The following is a 20,463-nucleotide window of genomic DNA, read 5'->3' as shown; positions in this document are numbered from 1 at the left end:
CACATGGATGGGAAGTTCCGGAGACAGAGTTCCCCCAGAGCGGCTGGGATTCAGGTAAGCGTTTGAAGCTTGTACAGTATTTAAAAATAAGCGAAGATTTGCAGAATGCTTACTAATGCCTTTTTTCTTTTCTTTTTCCTTAGGAAGCGGTGTGCCGGGATGGGATTGACACTGCCGAAGATGCCCGCAGAACAGAAGGAGCGATGAATGATGGCCAAAAGCGCAGCAAGGTAAGGCTGTTCCCAAAAGTGTTCTTGTATGAGCTAAGCGCAGAAGAAAGATGCAGGCCTACTGGAGACCGATCCGAACACGGTGAGTGTCACGCTGCAGGTGCAGAAAACGTAAAGCATGTTTATCAGCCTGGATGAGGCTTAAATAGTCTCTGGGTATCCCAGGTGTCTCTGGGCTGAACCACACCCAAAAGACTAGACCGCACATGCAGTTCTGCGAGCCGAACTATGTGGGGGCATCCATCTTGTCCCCATCAATGCACTACAAGTCCAATCCCCAATGTTATCCTATGGGAGTGAGTCTGGTGCCACAAGCGCCAAGTCTGACTCCAAGTGGGTTTTTGGCGGGATGGAGAGGCTCTTGAGGGCCATGTAGGTGATCGTGGCCTGGCTCTAGCCTGACATCTTGGAGGTCTGGGGACATGAGGGGCAGGAATCATGACACCACCCTAACTCAGCCACTCACTTTGCAAAGGATGCTATAGTCTGGATCCAATCCTTTCTTAGCAACAGGACTATGAGTCTTTTTGCCATCTGCGGCAGCAGACCCCACTCCAATTACATATGGTGTGCCGCAGGGGTCCTGCATCTCACCAACATTGTATAACATATTTACTAAGACTTTGTTCGATGATCTGGACCATCTGGGTGTCTCATACAAATTATGCTGATAACACCCAGATCCTCATTCCGCTTTCCGGGGATTATAACAAGGATATGGCCTTAGTAAATAAAAGCTACCTCATCGTCCAGGCATGGATGGCTGCCCACGGTCTATGCCTGAAGGATGACAAAACTGAGCTCCTCATCCTAGGAACCCCTCTCAACCGCAACAAACTCTAAAATACTCAGCCTTTAACATCGAGGGCAACATCATAAAAGTTGCTAAAGAGGTACCTTGACGCCTCGCTCACCTTTGCCGACCAGATCAATGCCATGGCTTCGGCCACTGCATATACCTGTAAGCTAATTAGAGCCGGTAAACCCTTTCTCTACAGTGATTGCTGCATCACTCTGGCCGAGCCCTAATACTGTCCAAGTTGGACTATTGCATCTCCCTCTACTTGGGTGCTAGTAAGCCCATTATCAACAAGATCCAAATTCTCCAGAATAATGCTCTTAGAGAGGCTCTGGGCATTGACAGAAGCGAACATCTCAGATGTAAGACAATTTAATAAATGGCTAACCATTAGGGACAAAAATTCATCTAAAAACAGTGTCACTTATTCACAAATGCCTTAACAATGCTGCCCCCCGCTGCCTTGTGGAGAGAATCAACAGAAAAACAAATACTCGACCCTCTAGGATTGCTAACTCGAATTGTTTCATCATACCTAGATTCAAATTGACTAAAGTTGGAGGAAGTAGCTTTGCAGTCTAAGCAGTGCAGATTTGAAACTCTTCCCCCCCCCCCCTCCCTTAGAGCGGATCAAACCTTTCTTAAACGTAGATTCAATGTTATGAAATGGCTTAGAGGAAATTACCACTAATTGCCTTAGCGCCTGCCCTTCACCGCCATGTGCATTAGTTTCACTCCTAGTTTTTACTGTATATAGTTGACAAATGTATTGAATATGATGTATATCCTTACTGTAAATGTTTGTATTACCACTTGATCTCCTTTATGCCTTGTACCGCTGAAAAAGTTGCATTTCTCTATGAAAATATTGCAAAGGACTACCTGTTTTATGTTTATACCAGATTCCTACTTCCCTAATTTGTAACTCACCAGGGAATTCTTCCACGTCATTTCCTGTCCTGTAACCATTTAACACTAAGCGGAAAGTATTCTTGTACCATCCTGTTTTTTTCTGCGCCCTGATACCTCCGGTTCTAGTGTGCATTACAAATAAACAAATCCAGGTCACAAAATGCTTCCATTTGTGTCCGTTGCGCTTCAAAGTTGACGCTCTGGCCCTGGCGAGAACCTCTCTGCAGTCCGCCGCAGCTCATAACCACCAACTCATGCTGCAGGATCCAGGTCTTCAGGTTCAGCAAACCTGGGTCGTCGTGTAGAATTGCGCCTCCCTACCTGGCGGGATTTGCAACCACTGGCAGATTGACTGGAGGGAACGCCTCGGCCATGCTGGTGCGATAAGGATCATCCTGCACCGGTACCGTCTGAGTTGACTGATGACTGATAGCAGTAGGGGTAACAGGAAGTGGGGGAGGGAACACAGACAGGCGAAGGAGAATGCATCCCCCCCATGATCATCGCAAACAGATCAATCTGGGGACTGTCCCACTGGAGGAAAAGTTTGTCCACTTGATCCTGCTGAAGCTCCCACTCGGAGCAAGAGCGCAGCTCCCTGCTGAGCGAGTCGTCAGTGTTATTTAGTCCTGCCAGGTGGAACGGAACGAAGAACATCCCCTGGGCGACGGCCCAGTGCCACAAATCCTGCACCTCTTTGGAGAGAACTGGGGATCTGGTGCCCCCCCGATTCCGGATGTAAAACATCACGGTGGTATTGTCCGCAAAGACTCACCACTTTGCCCTTGAGGGACGGCAGCGATGTCTTCAGGGCCCAAAATACTGCCTGTGGTTCCAGTATGTTGATGTGTAGAGTCTTCTCCTCCGGCAGCCACAGGCCTCTGGTGTGAAGACAACTGGTGTGGGCTCACCATCTTTCCAGAGAAGCGTCGGTCATGACAGTCTCCTGGTACGGGGGGGCTCTGGATGTCCGTGCCTCCCGTGACGTTGGAGCGCACGCCCCACCACCTTACTGCTCGACGAACTCCTCGTCATGTGCAATCCTGTCCTGGAAGCCTCCAGACAACTGGATCCAACAGGCGTCAAGGAATTCCTGCAGCGGGCACATCCACAATCTGCAGAGCCGGATCAGGTTTTTACATGACATCATGCCGAGCAGTGAGTTGATGGTCCTCACTGTGGCGATCCTCAGTGTCAACAACTGTTGCACCTTGCCTAAGATGGCTGCTATCCTTTTCCTCCAATGGTGCTGCCAGGCAGGACACCGAGCCCGAATCACAGGAACAGCGTGTACTGCAATTGAGTCAAGAAGTACTTGGCATAATAAATGAGAACACCAGGTCCATCAGCAGCTGGACGGTCTTCGCTGTGTGATCAACGGCAATGTCCGTTGACTTGGCCCAGATGAGCCAGTTGTCGAGTTAAGGATACACAGGGATCCCTGTAGTCGTAGATTGGCTGCCACCGGAGCCAGGCACTTCGTCAAGACTCTGGGTGCCGACTTCTGTCCGAAGGGGAGAGCCTTGAACTGGTAATGCTTCCCTTGTACAACAAAGCACAGGAACTTGCAATGCTTTTCGTATATGGGGACTTGGAAGTAGGTGTCCTCTAGATCCAACGACGACAGTCTCATTGCTCCAGCTGGCTGAGCATGTGCTGCAGCATGACCATCCTGAACTTCTGGGACTTAATGTACTTGTTGAGTTGTCGTAGGTAAAGAATGGGTCTCCAGCCGCCGGTCTTCTTTCATACGAGAAAGTATCTCGAGTAAATTCCAGAGCCCCGGAGTCGCTTTGGAACCAGCTCTATCGCCCCTTTTCTTAACATAGCCCGAACTTCCAGCAGCAGCTGAGGGATGTGTTCCTGTCGGGCCACCGGTGGTATTCACGGACACTTCCATTTAAATTCCAAAGTGTGCCCGTGATGAGAGCATCCAGCACCAATCGATTGGTGGAGAGAGTCTCCCACACGCTGATGAAGTTCGCCAGCCGGCCTCCTACCGGGGTGCAGGGATGGGGGCCCGACATCTTGACCTGTTCAGTCCTGCTTGAAGGCCGGCACTTCGCCCTGGGAGCCTTGATGATGACAGCCACCTCCGAAAGCCTTGGAGCGACCCCGGTTGGCTTCCTGGGTCGTGAATGGGAGGGTTGGCAGTAAGTGGATAAGCCCCTGCCAAAACCCTTCGAAAACCTGCTAGCCTTTCCTCCTGAGGAACGAAAGGACAGATGGTGCTGTTGCAGTGTGCCGAAGGCACGGGCCATCTCTGTGTCGCTCTTGCTGGCCTGGAGGGATTCATCGACTGCCTTCCCAAAAAGGTGGTCTCCGTCAAACAGCATGTCCAGGACCCTCGTCTGGACCTCCTGTCTAAAGTTGGTGGCCTTGAGCCAGCCACGACAAAGGCAAACTATTTCCCATCTGGCAGAAACCTGTGTCCGCAATGTCCAGAGCCACCTTGCCTTCCTGAAGGATCTCCAAAGCCTCGACCCGTTTGACCTCGGGGAGGAAACCCAGGAGTGGAACCAGTTTATACCAAAGCTCCCATTCGTATCTGGCCATGAACGCTAAGGCATTGGCCGCCTTGACAGTCACAGCTGAGTGGATGACCTTTCTACCCATGGAATCCAACTTCTTCCCCTTGTTGTCCGGGGGTGCAGATAAAGATGGCAAATTCAACTTCTTCCTGGCGGCCACTGAGCCAGGTGATGGTTGAGACTGCAGACACTTCAGCGCAGACTCCCGCACCCGCATTTCTTTTCAAGTCGGTCTCACTTTGATGGGGCTGAAGCAGGGTTCCTCCGCAGTGTCAGCCCCTCATCCAAGACGTCGTCCAGGAGCGGTACCGACAGGATGGTGTTCCTTTCCGCCTCCCGGTGTTGGCACATAAAGCCCTCTTCAGAGTGAACTGGAAAAGCTCAGACGCACGGGCGATCATGGAATGGAAGGATCCCACTTCGTCCTGCGGAGAAGCCCTCAGCGGAGGTGACATCCAGCCATCATCTGTCAGTCGCCACCGTGTCGTTCCCCCTAGGAGTGGAGGGCAGCGATGGTTAGAATGGAGGTGTAGGGTGTCTCCTCCTTTTCTTCGGCGGTGGTGGTGTGGAGGGTCGAGAAACTATCCTGCAACAGATCTGTGGGAGGTGCCTGGGGAACAGGGTCACTGGGCCTAACGCTCATATAGTCATCCCCATCAACGTTGTCATAGTAGTCGCCGCTTCTGGTGGGCGTCTCTTCGACGTTCTCAGTCGTCACCAGCCTCCGCAGGGATGGTGTGGACAGAAAGTATCTCCTCCTCATCGGACGAAGCAATGTCTGAGCTCTGGAGTTCTTCCCCGCACCTCCCCCATTCTTCCGGTCCTGAGGGGTCGGTCTCTGGCTAAGTTCCGGCATCCTATTCTTCGGAGTCTTTCCTACAGGCTCTCTGTTCGAGAGGGCGGCAGCAACCATCTCAATGGAAGAGGACGTTTTGGCCTGGATCGCCTGGGCCTTCACGAGAAGGTCGTACACCTTGTCCTGTTTGGCCTTCTCCAGTTTCTCCCGCAGCTTCCCTGACGTAGCCGATTTTCTCTTCAATGAAGAGCTGAAGCAGAGGCTGGAGATCGAGGCAGACAGACGAACGCGCCCCGACCATCGCAGGACCCGCTTGTGGTACGACCGACGGAGGCGTACTTGCGATGCTTGGCCGGGTCTTGGGCCACCACGGATGGAGCGCCCTCAAATGACTTAGAAACTCGCCCTGGTTGCCTGGATCTGGAAGAGGCATGCCCCTGTGAACCACCCAGAGCAGAGGCCCTGGGTTTGAGTCACGTCGCCAACCAGACGTGTCGATCCTTCATTGTGTGCTTGGAGAAACCACGGCAGATCTCAATCTTCTTCCTTGTGTTTCGTGTGTAGAGAATACAGCCACTGGTAATGCTTGTCTGAAAATATTCTGAACACCGCAGCTGGTGCACAGCTTGAAGAGGGAAGCTCCATCCTTCTCCTCTGACATAATCCGGCACGCTGTAGGCCCGATGAACTTCTGGAAGCTTCCAAGAAGACACTCAATGATGTCTGCCCTTGAGGAGCGATGAAAGATGCCGAAAAATGGATCCCCGTTAATCGAAAGGATAAGCAATGGAGCACACAGGCTCAATTGAACCGAACACAGTTTTCTGAACAAAAAACGCGAAACACTCCAAGAGCGAAATGCGAGGACTCCCAGCACTTGAACGTGCAGTAAAAATCTGAAGCTGGCTGCTAGAGGAGGGGCTTAGGGAGAGGGCAGTCATTGGCTGCGGACAGTATGACCTAGAGCTCAGTGATTGGTTTATAGAAGAAAGTTTATAAACTAAATTGAAACTGTGTATTCTTTTACCAAGGATTCCCAGCCTAACGACAGGGAATATCCATGCCAGACCCCATGTTGGAGAATTAATAGTTATAGCTTATCTGGAGAAAGTGAATGTGCAGAGGCCTATTCAACAGGCTGGAGAAGCCTTGCATGAGCAAATTGGTTTGGAGGATTCAAGTGGCAGCATTTCCAAGGTTGTAAAGTCTGTGCCTGATGGCTTAATCAAGGAAAATACTGATTAGTAGGCGAGTGCATACCATAGCTCACGAGGAAGTCGGACTTCTCTTGAAAGTCAAAAAGCCGTTATGTTATCTTATGTGTCATTCGTATAGTGCCTAATTATGGCCCCAAAGCACTCTAGGGTGAACGGACTTGGAGGTCAGAGGTATGAGAATTGAAGTATTTTTAAATTGTGTGTTTAAATTTTAGCCAGCACAAAGGTAGGAAGGAGTGGCCAAGTCCCTGATCGCGACCCATGGGGATCTGGCTAGTGGATTGGTGCTATGATACGATCAGTGGGAGTAAGCGAGTGAAGGAGACCGATTATGTGCCCAGGCTGCATTCCAATGGTAGAGGTGATATGCGTTGTCAAGTAGTGAATTGCTGCAGATACATGGGTGGTTGTTGCCATTCCTCAGGCACAATACAGTTATATTCCACTGAGATGGAGTGCTATACGTACCAGAGTGCCTGTAGGCTTCGCAATGCAAGTCTACAACACTATCCCTGCGGAAAAAGATGCAAGGTAGTGGCACAGAACAGTAGCTAGGTTCTAAATACAGTTGGGTTCAAGATACAGGCCTAGAACAGTACTAAACGGTAAAAAAAAACATGTTGTCCCTTACCAGATTGTTGCAGCAGACAGGTGTCCAGGACAGGCAGGGCTGGGGCACCCACGGCAAACAGGCAAACAGGTGAAGAGGAGCCCTTTGCCTGAGCCCTTAGTTGGCTACCCTGCGAGGAGGGCTCGAATAGGTGTTCTGGTCTCGTGGACCAGGAACACCAACCAGAGGCAATAAGGGGCAGGCATTGAATAAATCGGGCCCCAATTAGGGCTAATACCTAGAGAGAAGGGCTGCTAGGCCCCGAAGAGTGATCCGGTTGTCATGCTGCACACAATAGGAGGTGGGCAACCTAGCCAGAAACATCGCCGTTTCACATTCAAGCTAGGAAATTTGGTTGTTGCCAATTCAGATGGATTTTTAGAATCTGGTCTGGTGGACAGGTTTTAGGAGACCACCCTAGTTGTAGTGAAAATGTTGGTTTGTCAAAATCCAATAAAAGTATGTAGAAGGAGGCTTTTTCTCATGAAAGAACGAGTGGGCCTTCAATGAGTCCACAAAGTATGGCACAAAATTCAAACATTAAGTATCAAACACAGTAATTTATTATAGGCCTTTTGCACACACTAACAAATGAATCCAACAGGTTGTATTATCACCCAAAACATAAGGATACAAGAATATACATTCACCATATGTTCATGAACACAACCAATAACTTATTCAGCAATAAAGGCAAGTAAACGTGTGTGAAATGATGGAATCAGATCACAATTTAATTACCCAACGTAAGCAGGTCAAACCCTATAGAGAATGGGGCCTTGTGCCCAGAATTCACAGGAGCCACAATGTTTCTACACTGAAGGGAGTCTCTGCAGGTAACTTGTGATTTACATGTGTTGGTGACAGTTCAAAGAAGTTACATTTTTCTAAGGCATGTAAAATGTTTTACTATATTTCAGGTTACCCTACCCAGGATCTACTACAAAAAGGTGAGTTGAATGGGATGCAGGAGACAAAGGGATGTATTGCCAATTCGATCATACTTTAGCAGATCTATGTAGCACAAATATTCTGTGGGATACAGTACAATAAGCAAACTTGACATCTCCGCTTGACTGCCTCCCACACTACCACCACCACCATACAGTCCAGTCCAGAAAGGTGAACGCTATTTCATCACAGGAGCTCAATACAATTGAACCCAAATAGATAAATGTGGTTCTTGGCCATTCACAAAACCTTTGATGGAGGCAAATGGGAATGCCAGTTGAAAATGTAGAATTGTGTTTTGTCCCAAAAAGGAGTTAAAGCTTTTTTTTATTTTGCCACAAGACACTGGTGTCACAAGAACCATCAACACATTATCAAAAAGGTTGGAGTAAGAGCTAGTAGTCCTTCTCCTGCAATGCACCGACCATCTGGAACTCAATCTTGGTAGAGGCTCACAACGTCCCTACCATCCTCCAGTTTCTCAACACTAAAAACATGGCTCTTTCAACAATACCTGCCTGACCAAAAAAAAAAAAATCCCTCTCTGCCTCCACCAACTGTATGAAATGCCAACCTCATTTCTGGTAGAATCCTGTTGTAAAGCATGCTGCTCTTTAGTTAGGCTTGCACTATAATCAGTCAAATGTACCACTGGAAAATCATCAGGTAGGGTGTGCCACAGCACAAACCATTTGCTTTTGTGGTGAAGCCACTAATGCATTGGATAGTATCAAAAACCTGCAGGGCATACAAGTGCAGCTTTACACGAACACTGATTTGAATATGAAAACTCCAGATTCCCCCTCACCATTCCCCCCCCACACATTGACTTCCTGAATATGCAGGTTGCGACTCATCAACTTCCGGAGTACCAGTGGACCAGGGGTGAATTTCGGTTTCTAAACAATAAGCCCTATACCTCTAATAAACCAGAAGGGATCCCAACAGAGTGGAGTAACAAGCAAATCATAAACCTTGTCCAATTTTGGTAATGTGGACGAAACAGCCGGCTTAGGTACAAAAGGTCGTGGATTGTTGGTTATTAAGTTGCAACACAGCGAAAATACAATTATTGCCCAATGATACAACCTTCACTGTAAAGTCCCTATTTATCAAAAATATCTACTTTATTCATATCACAAACGGTCCAACACTACAAAACACAACCCACCCTGTAATGGAATGCAAAGGACAGAACGTTTCAAAGAAGGAACAGGATGCACTCTGGATACTGACAGGAGGGTAGTCGGTATAGTTGTTGACCACACCAGTTTAAGGTTTCTTAGCTTTAGCACAAAGAGAGCAATGGGTCTTCAAATATTTCTAGGGGCAGGGGGGACAGAACCACAAAGTACCTTGTGCTGTAGATGTGCTCGGTGCTCAACAGGGTTAAGTCGGCTTCAGACCGCTTTGCAGGCTTCTGTGACCGAGTTTGAGACAGGAGTCACTGCGGGTATCATGTGGCATAATGGTTCGGCGAGCGTAGCTGGACGAACGGCTGCAGGTTGGCCTACATGGCGGCTTGGTGTCAGGAGTTGTCTCTGTGCTGATCAGCAATGCTGAAGCACTGGTTGAGATGTCTTGGATGTCTAGGCGACGGAGGCCTGTCAACGGTCAGCGTTGCAATCTGTTGCAGATGGAGGAATTGGACTGGCTCGAAAATGTCCTTTAAGGCGGACATCTGTAGATGCAAGGCACTTCTCCCAGCTTCTTCCATGGGCTTGCGTCGTCCTTTAAGGCGAACGTCCAGAACTGTGGAGTGTTGCAAGCAGCTACCTTGTCCTGGGTTGTAGGTTCAAAGACCTTCTGGGACTTCCTATCCAGTAAGCTTGCTGCAGAGCCTAGCAGGGCATTTTGTGTGTTAGCTGGCTACTGGTTCTGGCGCGGCTACAGTGTCCTCAGTTCTGTTTCACCCTCTGTTTCCTGGGAGAGGTTTAGGGGAGGGCTCTTGCTTCCCTCTTTGGATATCCTGGCCTTCCTTCATTGGCTAGCGGAAGATGTAAGGCAGACTGTACTTTGTGCTCTTCATTTTACTTCTGGTGTAGTCTTCAGATCTGCCAAAAGAGGGGCTCAGCCTTCTTTTAAAGCCAAGTGGCCGGTGATTGGTGTAGGTTAAGCCTACGTTAAAGAACCAATCCTGGGGTTCCCTACCAACAATCTCCTGTATGTGTGATTTCATAATCTGAGTGCTTTACAACAGGAAAGGTGTGTAGGGGTGAAAGCTTGTGATAGTATTCCCATCCACCTTCCTGTCTATAGTTGATCAAAGAGACTCTCTGGTTAATGGATCTATGTGGTTCCCGATTAGAGCTGTGGCGGACCAGATGCTCTGACTCCTGCAAACATTCTCATGCCTTATGATTGGGATACACATCAGCCCCAGACATGGCAGTTCACTGTCATTGATATGGAGGGCGGGAGCTGGCTTCAGGTTGACAGTTACAAATGAAAGGTTGTTGGGTTTCCTTTCTCCGTTGTTAACCTGTTTGAAGTACACTTTAGGAGTTCTGTTAATCGCTACCACCAGCTGCAGTGCCTAACAAAAGTAGGACCAATCCATGGAGCCTTTGTTAATCAGGCTGGCCATGGCAGGGGGAAAGTTGGCCCTCCCGCTTCCTGGAGAGGACATGGTGCCATCCTGGCTGTTGCATTCCAACTAAATATGACAGGGCGGACTGTGCCTGCAAGCTGTGTCCACACAGGTCTATGCATTTGTCATGGTGTGACCATAGGAAAATGTGTGTGAATTATCACCACACATTTTCCTGAGGTTGCTCTACCATCCTTCCATTTAATTAAATATTTCATAAAGACCAAGCAAGCGCACACCCACCATGAGGATGGGAAAATGCCCAACATGTGTTCAATGATCTTGGGAGGTTATAGGGGCCCAGAAGTAACTTAACAGTTGTCAGTGTTCTGCCACATACAAACACAATGTGCAAACAGTTAATTTCAGGCATTAATTTAAGGAATAGAGGTAACCAGTATGAGTTATCCATCACATACATTTGATTAGCTGAAGCATGGTGTGGAACACTTGCAACTTATTATTTGTTGTTAGCAGGTAGGGTCTTAAAGGGAAATATTAACAGGCCACACTTACTGGGGTGGTGGAGGGTGAGGTGACGGGTTGACTGAAGGCCTGTTTTACCCAACTGTACAGGCCCATTTCACATTATTCCAATTTAGAGAGCGGTCAGCTGGAAAGAGTTAGGCTACAAGCAACATGAACACAAACAATTAAGTTGACAACCTGGCACTACACATGGCAGAATAAAGCATACAAAGTTGCTCTAAACTAAAGAAATCAGTTATCCACTCCAAAATTTAAAAAGTTAAAATGACAAGTGTTGGATTAAAAGCAATTAGTAGGGAAATGATCTATGAAGCCAAGCAATAACAGTTCTTCATCAAGGACAGGCTAGTTCTGTTTCAGTACCAAGTCTGTCTGCTCCTTCAGCTCCCAAACCTGTTCCCATTTAAGATGTGTAGTAAACACTTAAAGGCTATTATTGCACCAAGTATAAAACAATCATCCTAATATTGCATAGGTAAATTACACCTTGCTAGGGCCTACAAATGAAAAAGCTAGAAACCAGACTAGATAGAAAACACACCCCAATTTCATATTCTCACCACTTATTGAAAAATATAGTTGCCACACAAAGAAACACTGATGAATAGCAGACCACAGGCAGATGGGGCTGTGCACAGAGCAGGCCACAATGTGCCTGTAATTAGAAGCTGCCAAAAATCAGGTTAACGACTTTGTCTATCAGGAGGAACAAGTAAATAGGAAGGCAATGACTAGGCTTGAGCATTGACGTTTGGCAAACACATGTGGCGATTATAGTTTTTGCACAGTGTTTAGTAAGAAAAGGACGCATTTCCAAATGTTGGAGGTTAATACAAGTGACAGTGATGAATTGTTTCAGCCGTAGATTGCCATCAAAGAGGACCCAAAGACTGAGCCGTGAATGAGCAAGAAGGCCAGGTAGGAAGGAGAGAGGATGCAGACAGGGTTGGAGTCAGATGTCAAGTTCCAAGAGATTTTAAAGGATTAACCTACCCATGGAAGAGCAGATTTGGGAAACGCAAAGTCCTGGTGAGTTAGGAGAAAGTCAGCAGTGTCAAAAACAGCAGAAAGGAGTTATATAGAAGAGAGTCTGTAGTGGTGAGCATTGGAGGAGAAAAGGTTTGAGACATGCATGAGCACAGTCTCGGTGTACTGTTGCCTATGGAGGCCAGATTAAAGTGGATCTCCTAGGCCATTATCCTCAAATTAATAAGTGATCCTGTCAAAAAAACCACCTGCTTTAGGACTTTTGAATAATGGGGAAAGGGAGAAACCTGGCAATAGTTTGCTGGGACGTTTGGGTCCGCAAAGGGTTTCTTCAATAGGGGTAAGACAGTTGAAGATTTGAAGGAGGAAGGGAAGAGTCCAGCTGACAGAGGTTAAAGAGCTCGGAGTGACCAGGGCAAGTGATTGGGGCTGGCAAAAGGGTTGATTGGATGGCAGGATGGGTTGGCTCTGCGAAGGATGGGTGCTAATTGAATAGGAGAGTTAGGGGAGGAGTCGTCGAAAGTAGAACAGGTAGGGGGTGGACAGAAGGAGTGTTGGGGAGGGAGAAAGGAGGGCTGCGAGTGAATTTTAGAGGAAAAGCAGTGATCAAAGTCATTAGCAGAAAGGGACGAGGTGAAGGTATTGGCTTGGGAGGTGTGATCAACGATTTTAGGGAAGATTAAAGTTTGAGGGGAGATTATGAAGGTAAGAGATTAGGTGTGTGAAGCAGGAGGATTTGGCAGAGTCCAATTCAGAGGTTAAGGCAACATGGGAATTTTGGTAGGGTTGGTGTCCATAAAATGCACCAGCACCGCAGGTCACAGGACATGCTTGTTTTAAGAGTCTGAATTTCTGCATATATTCACTGAAAGCCATTCAGCTGGTAATGCAGTGTACCCTTACATACATCAATACTTTCCAACATAGTTCCAAGCAACCCTTGCTAATTGTATACAAAGATAGAGATAAGGGTTATCTAAGATAAAGTGTTTAAGAACCAAAACTTCAGTCAAAGAACATGGACAGCATCTCAAAGAGGGTGTTAAGCAGAAACCTGTGCAGTTCCCTCTGGGACCACTGCAAAGATTTAAGACTACAGGTGTTTGGCAGTAAACCCACTTGGTAGCAGTCTGTACCACACAGATTCACTTGGTAGATGTGGCTGAGCAATCAGACTTCCCTCAAGAAGAGTTAGGCAGTATATAGAGTATTCACAATAGGTCAAAAGAACAGTAGAACAAGTAAACACTGACCCGGGCTTGGTGTAAAAGAGATATAAATATTTATTTAAAACCACATCTAGAAAAACACACAGGCACTAATGGTAAGCAATTCAAAAACACGGTCACTAAAAGATATACACTCCCTTAGAAGAATATTAGACCAGCCTTAAGTAAAGCCCCACTTATTTTCAGACAGCGATGAGCGCTTAACGCAGATGGCACTCTAATAATTCATTTTAAAAGGGAGAGAAACACAGAATAAATTGAAACAGGTCCCAACACTTTTACAAGAACACAACATGAGAAGAAGGCCAAGTAAAACCGTGAAGTTAGAGTTCAGTAGGCTGGATCCACTTTAAGAGGAACAAAATGTGTCCAAGGTCACACGGTTGCAGTGCACAAAAGTCTTGAAAAGGTTCAAAAAGAGTTGGACCAAAGAAAGGGACCAGTTAGAAGGTCAAGGCGGCCAGCCCAGTCCAGAAGGTTAAGGGGTTATTACCTTGTAGAAATCTTTAGAAAGGGAGGCCTGGCGGACACGGTACCTTAAAGTGGTGAGAATACTCCAGCGGGGGCAGTTCTTCCTGGCAGCGGATGCAAGTCGGTGCTTCATCCGGGGGAAGAGAGGATCTCGTCGGGGAGGAAGACAGGAGTCCGTTGCACTGCCAGGGAAGAAACCAGCCGCAGAGTTTCTCAGGTAAAAGGAGCGGTCCTTTGATTCGCGGTCCAGCGGTAAGTGGCAATTCAGTTGCCGGGGTGCTTGGCACGGGCAATTCGACCACAAGCCGGTCTGGGGTGCGAAGAGAAGAAGGTAAACTGGTTGTGCCCACCAGTCAGGGGAAGAAGCCTCTCCAGCCGGGAGATCTTCTCTGTCGTCGGGAAGTGGTGAGTCGGTTCCGCAGGGCTCCACCAGTGGTGTTGTGGTAGGTCGGCTCAGCTTCTCCCTCGTCGGATTCGCAGGTCCTGGGGCGACTTCTGAAGTTCCAGTCCCCAAAGCCCTGCTTTTATGCAGCACACCCCCATTCACTCAGCCTAGCTGTCAATCAAACATGCTAAGTGGTGAGCCGGCCGGCTCACCACTTGGGCCAATCACACAAGAGTGCGACTTGAGTTAGCAAGGTAACTCAGTCCAGGGTTCTAAACCCCCTCCCACACCCCCTGTGGTACCCAGACAGAGTGGCACCACTTTTGGAGGCTTCTGTGGAGAAGCCCGCCAAAAAGTGGAACAAAGGGCTCGACTTGGGTTGGACTCACAGAAGAGAACACAAACGCCATTTTAGAATCGAGTCCTGGCAAAAAATACCAGCCGGCGAATTAATATTAATTAAATAAACCGGCGGTATGTTCGAGGCTATGAGAATTAAATAATTAAAGTTGGTAGCATTGAACAATGGAAAAATCCCATAGGGATATATTCGCGGTCGAATATAAAAAGTAGTATCCACTGCCACCAGCCAAAACTCGATCAGGGGGGACGGAGACGTGCCCACTCGACTAACAGACCCCGGGGCAATCGAATTGCCCTGACCAGTAGGTCCACAATATGATGGTTTGTACTGGTTTCTGTTCATAATTTGGGCCTAGTAAAGCCAATGGTGACTTTACATGCCCTGGGAGACAGTAGTCAGTACCAGGGTACCTGGGAGACAGTAGTCAGTCCCAGGGTATGGAGTCTATGGTGGGTTGTCACTATGACACCCCTGTGTTACTGCACGGAGGGTGCTGTGTAACACACACAGTAAAAACACATGAGACCCTATGGAGTAAAGGACCCCATAGCCCATAAAACACATTAACAGTCAAAGGAACACCACCAAATCATGTCCAAGAGTGGGAGAAAGAGTCTCACTCTTGGCAGGAGAAAAAAAAAAACAGAAATCCAGCAAAGCTGCTGGGGGACTCACTAGGTTAGGAAATTCAGCCTACAAAGAGAATTCTCCCTAACAGAGGGAATCCTCCATACAAGAGTTAATACAATTGTCCCCAGACGTCATCTCCCTCCTGCATCCCAATTTGGCAGTCTAACAGTCTAATCTGGTTTCCGTTTAAACAGCATTGTAAAATCCATCCAAAAGTAATTATTGGTTGGGGGAACAGCGGTCATTGAATTATGAATGTTTAACGTAAAGGAACTCAGTTGCCAGTGTACTTAAGCAGGTATTCTTCCTTCCATTAGACCAGCTATATACACTTCCTTCAAAACTACTTTAATAATTTGAATTAGTTCAAATACTTCGTAACCTAGGATACATTTTACAGTGCTAGTAGTGTAATATTTGAAATCAATCCACAAACACTTACCTGCCTCATATAACACTGCCGGAATGGTTCGGGAGACATTGCACCAACGTTTGGGCCTCTGACAGACAGGGATCGCCGGTACCCCCTCTGCATAGGAGAGCCATAGAAGTCACGATTCATTCGCTGAATATAGGGTGCTTTTTCCATTACTCTTAGAATTGCTTTATCCTACACAGTACAGAAAGAATCACAAAATAACAGTTGCAATGATCCTGCTACATCACCAACAGCCTATTGAAAAACAGTGTATAGACAACCAGTAGCGGGTACATTAAGCATAAGTATGCAATATTAAAGTCAAAAATGTATTAATTGCAAGTTGAACCCCAATGCCCCCCCTGCAACAACCTGGAGAAATCACATAAACATTGTAATTTTTCAACTTCTATAGTATTAACTGAAGGCTCAAGATGAGCTCATTTACATTTAAAAATTGAGTAGTTTCTTACCTGTAATTCCATTACTCCAGCGTTGGTATCTTTCATGGATTCACATGCTGTTAATAAACCTCAGGAACTTTAACTTTGCGTTTTCCTATGGGAAACTGACATTTTAGTGTCCTATCCATGTTTTTTTGGGTGCTTTAGGCTACACCAATAGGACATCTGATTATAAATTTGCCCATGCCACTGCGGCTTCCCTTCAGATTTTTAACCTCCAAAGTAGAGGGAACCTGAACCAAGGTTTGCCTGCAGCTCCAAGAAATATACAAACGCTGGCGAAATGGAGTTCCAGGTAAGAAACTACTCCCTTCTCCAGCATTGGATCTTTCATGGATTCAAATGCTGTGAATAGATTACATAGCAGTATGACCAATGTGTGGCGGTGTATCAAAAGCAAAGCAACTAACACCTTTTAACATGCATGAGAATAAAAAAACCAGCAAGTGACAGAGTAACATAGAAAACCCCCGAAGCTGCGGGCCTACCTTACTGAAACAGGCATTGGAGGACCGCTTGCCCCACCTGCACATCTTCCACATGTTGCTGCCCCAGACAGTAGTGTCCGGTGAAGGTATGCAGCACCGCCCAGGAAGCTGCCTGGCAAATTTTCACAAGCGGTATACCAGACCACAGCGCCGCCGATGACACCGTGGACCGGGAAGAACGAGCCTTCTGAGTGCCCCTCAAAGGCTTGCCAGCTTTTTCAAGACAAAATGAAATTGTAGACAAGACCCAACGGGAAAATCCTTGTTTGGAAATAGACTTCCCCTTTTTGGAGGCACCAAATGCCACAAACGTCTGCTTTGACTTCCGGTAGTCTTGGGTACGGTTCAGATAAAACTTCAGCACCCACTTAACGTCCAGAGAATGAAGGGCCTTTTCTGCCGGCGTGGCGCATTAGCAAAGAACGTGGGCAAGGCAATGGAAGCAAGTTTGTGAAATGCAGACGGCAGCACTTTTGGGATAAAGTGTGGGTTAGTAATCAGGACAACCTGGTCCCTCGGAAATCTCAGATAAAGCGCATCAATAACCAGTGCTTGCAATTCCGACACCGTCTGGCCGAGGTGTTTGCCACTAGAAATGCAACCTTCCAGGAACTTCAAAGAAGCAGTCAAAATGGGTTCACACAGAGGTTTCATCAGAGCAGAGAGAACCACATGGAGGCTCCACACCGGTGCAAACCGCTTCTCCGGGGGAAATGTCTGAAACAGACATTTCAAAAATTGTTTAACCAAGCGATCACTAAACAGAGGAGCAACCTGGCGCCTTCGCATGAACCTAGAAATCGCTACCAAATGTGCTTGATGGATGTTACCGCCAGGCCCCCCTGCACATGATGTAACAAGTACGGGAGAACCTGGGCCAGAGACGTGTCCAACGGCTCTACCCCTGGATGACCCTCATAGCAGGCACAGAATCTCGTCCATTTCCGACCATACAATACATTGGTAGAAGGGGCCCTTGCCGCATCCAAGATCCGGTGAAACTCCCGGGAGATACCTAGATGACCGAACTCTGAGTGGTCAGGAGCCACGCCGCCAGGCTGAGAGATGCCGGATCGTGTTGCCACACTCTGTCGTCGTCCTGAGACAAGAGATCTTGGTCCGGCCTGATACGAAACAGCTCTTCCACTGCTAGGTGAAAGATCTGAAAACCACGTCTGCCTGGGCCAGAACGGTGCTACCAAGATCATCCTGCACCGGTACTTCCGTGCCCACTGGATGGTCCTCCGAATCAGTGGAAAAGGGGGAAATGCATACACGAAGAGGTCCGTGCACGGGAACGAGAACACTTCCCCCATTGAGTCCGGATGAGCCCCGCTGCAGGCAAACTCCGGAAATGGTTTGTTTTCCATCCTAGCAAACAAGTCTATCGGGGGAGACCCCACCGTCGTAAGATGCTTGCCACATGCTGTGTCTTCAGCCGCCACTCATGCAGCTGATTGGCGTTTCTGCCGAGTGCATCTGCTTGAACATTCAGAACCCCCTGCAGATGGAAAGCTACAATATGGATCCCTTGAGCCATAGACCAATGCCAAACCTCCTGCGCCTCCTTCGACAGGACTCAGGAATGTGCATCGCCCTGCTGCCTCAAAAGAAACATTGTGGTGGTGTTGTTGTCCATCAACACCCTCACCACTGCTCCTCGGATGCGCAGGAGAAACTACTTTATAGTCCAGTGCACTGCTCAATTTGAGTACATGGATAGGCAACGACATCTCCTCCAGAGACTACAGGCCCCATACCTGCGACTTGCGTGGTGTGCCCCCCCCACCCAGTCTGGGAAGCATCCGCCATGATCATTAACTGAAACTCTGGTTCCAGCAGGGGCATGCCCCGCACGAGATTGTCCACCAGCTTGTCTGACCATAACCCTCGACTCTGCGACCACCTGTCTGCTAGGAACGCCTGCACTGGTCTCATGAACAGGCGGCAGTTTGGAAGGAGTGCGATGCATGATGCCATGGCCCACAACAGCGACATGCAAGTTCGAATCATGATCACCGTACCCCGTCCCCACTCGCCAGCTTTGGACTGCAACTTCACCACTCTCTCACTGGAAGGCTTCAACCCAAACGGGAGGACCCGGAACTGGTAATGATCCTCTCCAACCACAAAACACAGGAACGTGCTGTGTTTTTGCCTCATCGGGATGTGAAAATGGGCTTCTTGCAGATCTAACGATGACAGGAATTCGCCCAGTTGCACCAAGCGGATGAAATCCTGAAGTGTGAGCAACTTGAACTTCAGGAGTTGCAGATTCCTGAGTGCCTGAAGATCTAGAATAGGTCTCCACTTGCAGTTGGGTTTTTTCACAACAAAATATCAGGAGTACAACCCCTGGCCCCGCTACGCGACCGGAACTGGTTCCATCACCCATTTCACTAGCATGAGTACCACCTCCTGCTGCAAGACTGGAAGATGCGGATGCGCCACATACACCGGCGGAATAGGCATCAGAGGGTGCTGCAATTCCAAGTGGCTGCGACGTACGGTACCCAGCGATCCGATGTTATAAGTTGCCACTCGTCAACATGGTTCGCCACCCTGCCCCCCAGCAGATTGTCCACAAGGCAGTCATTGTTGAGACTTAGAAGTCTCCCTTTAGAAGGCGAGGCTTGTGAACCTTTCTTGCGCTGAGCTTGAAAGTTTGCTCTTCTGAGCCGATTGGACCAAGTGCGGATAGCCTTGCGACGAGTAGCCAGAGCACCCGTAACTTCTATCTCTGGAGGACACAAACCGGTCATTACCACAGGTTCCACGAAAAGCCCAAAATGAACGAAAAGGGCAGCCACTCTGCAAGGAACCTAAAGACTTTGCCGTCTCAGTATCCTCGTTCATCCCCTTCAGGGCCTCATCTATCTTATCCCCGAAAAGTGTTCACCCTCACAGGGCATATCGATGACCTCATACTGGACTTCTGGGCAAGCACCTGTACACTTCAGCCAGGCCTGCCGTCTGAGCACCACACCATTATTGATTTTCTCAAACCCCAACTCCGCCAGGTCCACTGCAATATTGATGCTGTGGTTGGAGGCTTCCTCCTCCTCTCGATCCAACAGCATTGCCTCCTCACGGTGTTGCTCGTAGAGATGATCGAGAATCGGGGCTAGCCTGTGCCAGATCTCCCGATCATATCTGGCCATAATGGCCAAAAAATTCACAGCTTTTACTGTAGTAGCCTCTACCGTCAGGACCTTCTTCCCAAACACGTCCTGTTTCCTGGCTTCACTGTCCGGGGGCGTGACACATCTGTATTGGCTTGTGGCCTTATGGCAAGCGGCCGATGAAACCACCGACTCTGGCACGGGCTGCGACACAAGACTTGTGGGGGTTGACTCAGGAGCCTTGAATTTCTTTTCTAGAGACAGCCCTTCAGCGCAGACTCAGAAAACAGGTGGCGCATTGTGCACAAGCCCTCCTGCCACACGTGGTCAAGACCGAGAAGACCGCCTTAAGTCGCTTCCCCATATGGTCGAAGAGAAAGCAGTCCTTACGCTCTTCCTCAGGAACCAGCCAGACTCCTGACACGCCTTTGCCATCATGGCATGAAATTTCCCAATATCATCCGGCGGAGATGGTTGTGCAGGGCTACTGGGTGGTTCCACCTCAGGAACCGTATCCCAAGAAACGTCCCTCAGTGATGAAGACACAGCCGACAAGTTATCACGTGGAGCACTCTCTGGATCCGAATCAGGCAATTCCCCCTCTTCAGGATGACTGGACGGTCCAAACCCACCAGCAACGGCAATGCCAACCGTACCAGGGGCGACTTTCTAGGGGCCTCACCAAGCATACTTCCAACCACCTGAACCGACGGACTTGAGGTGGTGGCAGCCTCGTATCCAGTTGCCCCAACAAAGACTAGAGCGTGTTGAGCACCTGCA

The 20,463-nt window shown here is 48.3% G+C and overlaps 1 protein-coding gene across 1 annotated transcript in view; it reads right to left on the bottom strand.

Moving 5' to 3' along the window:
• Positions 1 to 20,463, bottom strand: part of PATL2 (PAT1 homolog 2) — a 1,529,270-nt gene that overhangs the window by 1,025,340 nt on the left and 483,467 nt on the right. Inside the window, exon 7 of the mRNA XM_069636258.1 lies at positions 15,634 to 15,801. Coding sequence (XP_069492359.1) covers positions 15,634 to 15,801 — 168 coding nt within the window. The remainder of the gene's footprint in view (positions 1 to 15,633; positions 15,802 to 20,463) is intronic.

Source organism: Ambystoma mexicanum, chromosome 7p, assembly GCF_040938575.1.
Source record: "Ambystoma mexicanum isolate Mex_15411 chromosome 7p, UKY_AmexF1_1, whole genome shotgun sequence".
Classification (NCBI taxonomy): Eukaryota; Metazoa; Chordata; class Amphibia; order Caudata; family Ambystomatidae; genus Ambystoma; species Ambystoma mexicanum.
The sequence above is the reverse complement of the archived record's forward strand: the minus strand, read 5'-3'. Positions and strand labels throughout refer to the sequence as shown.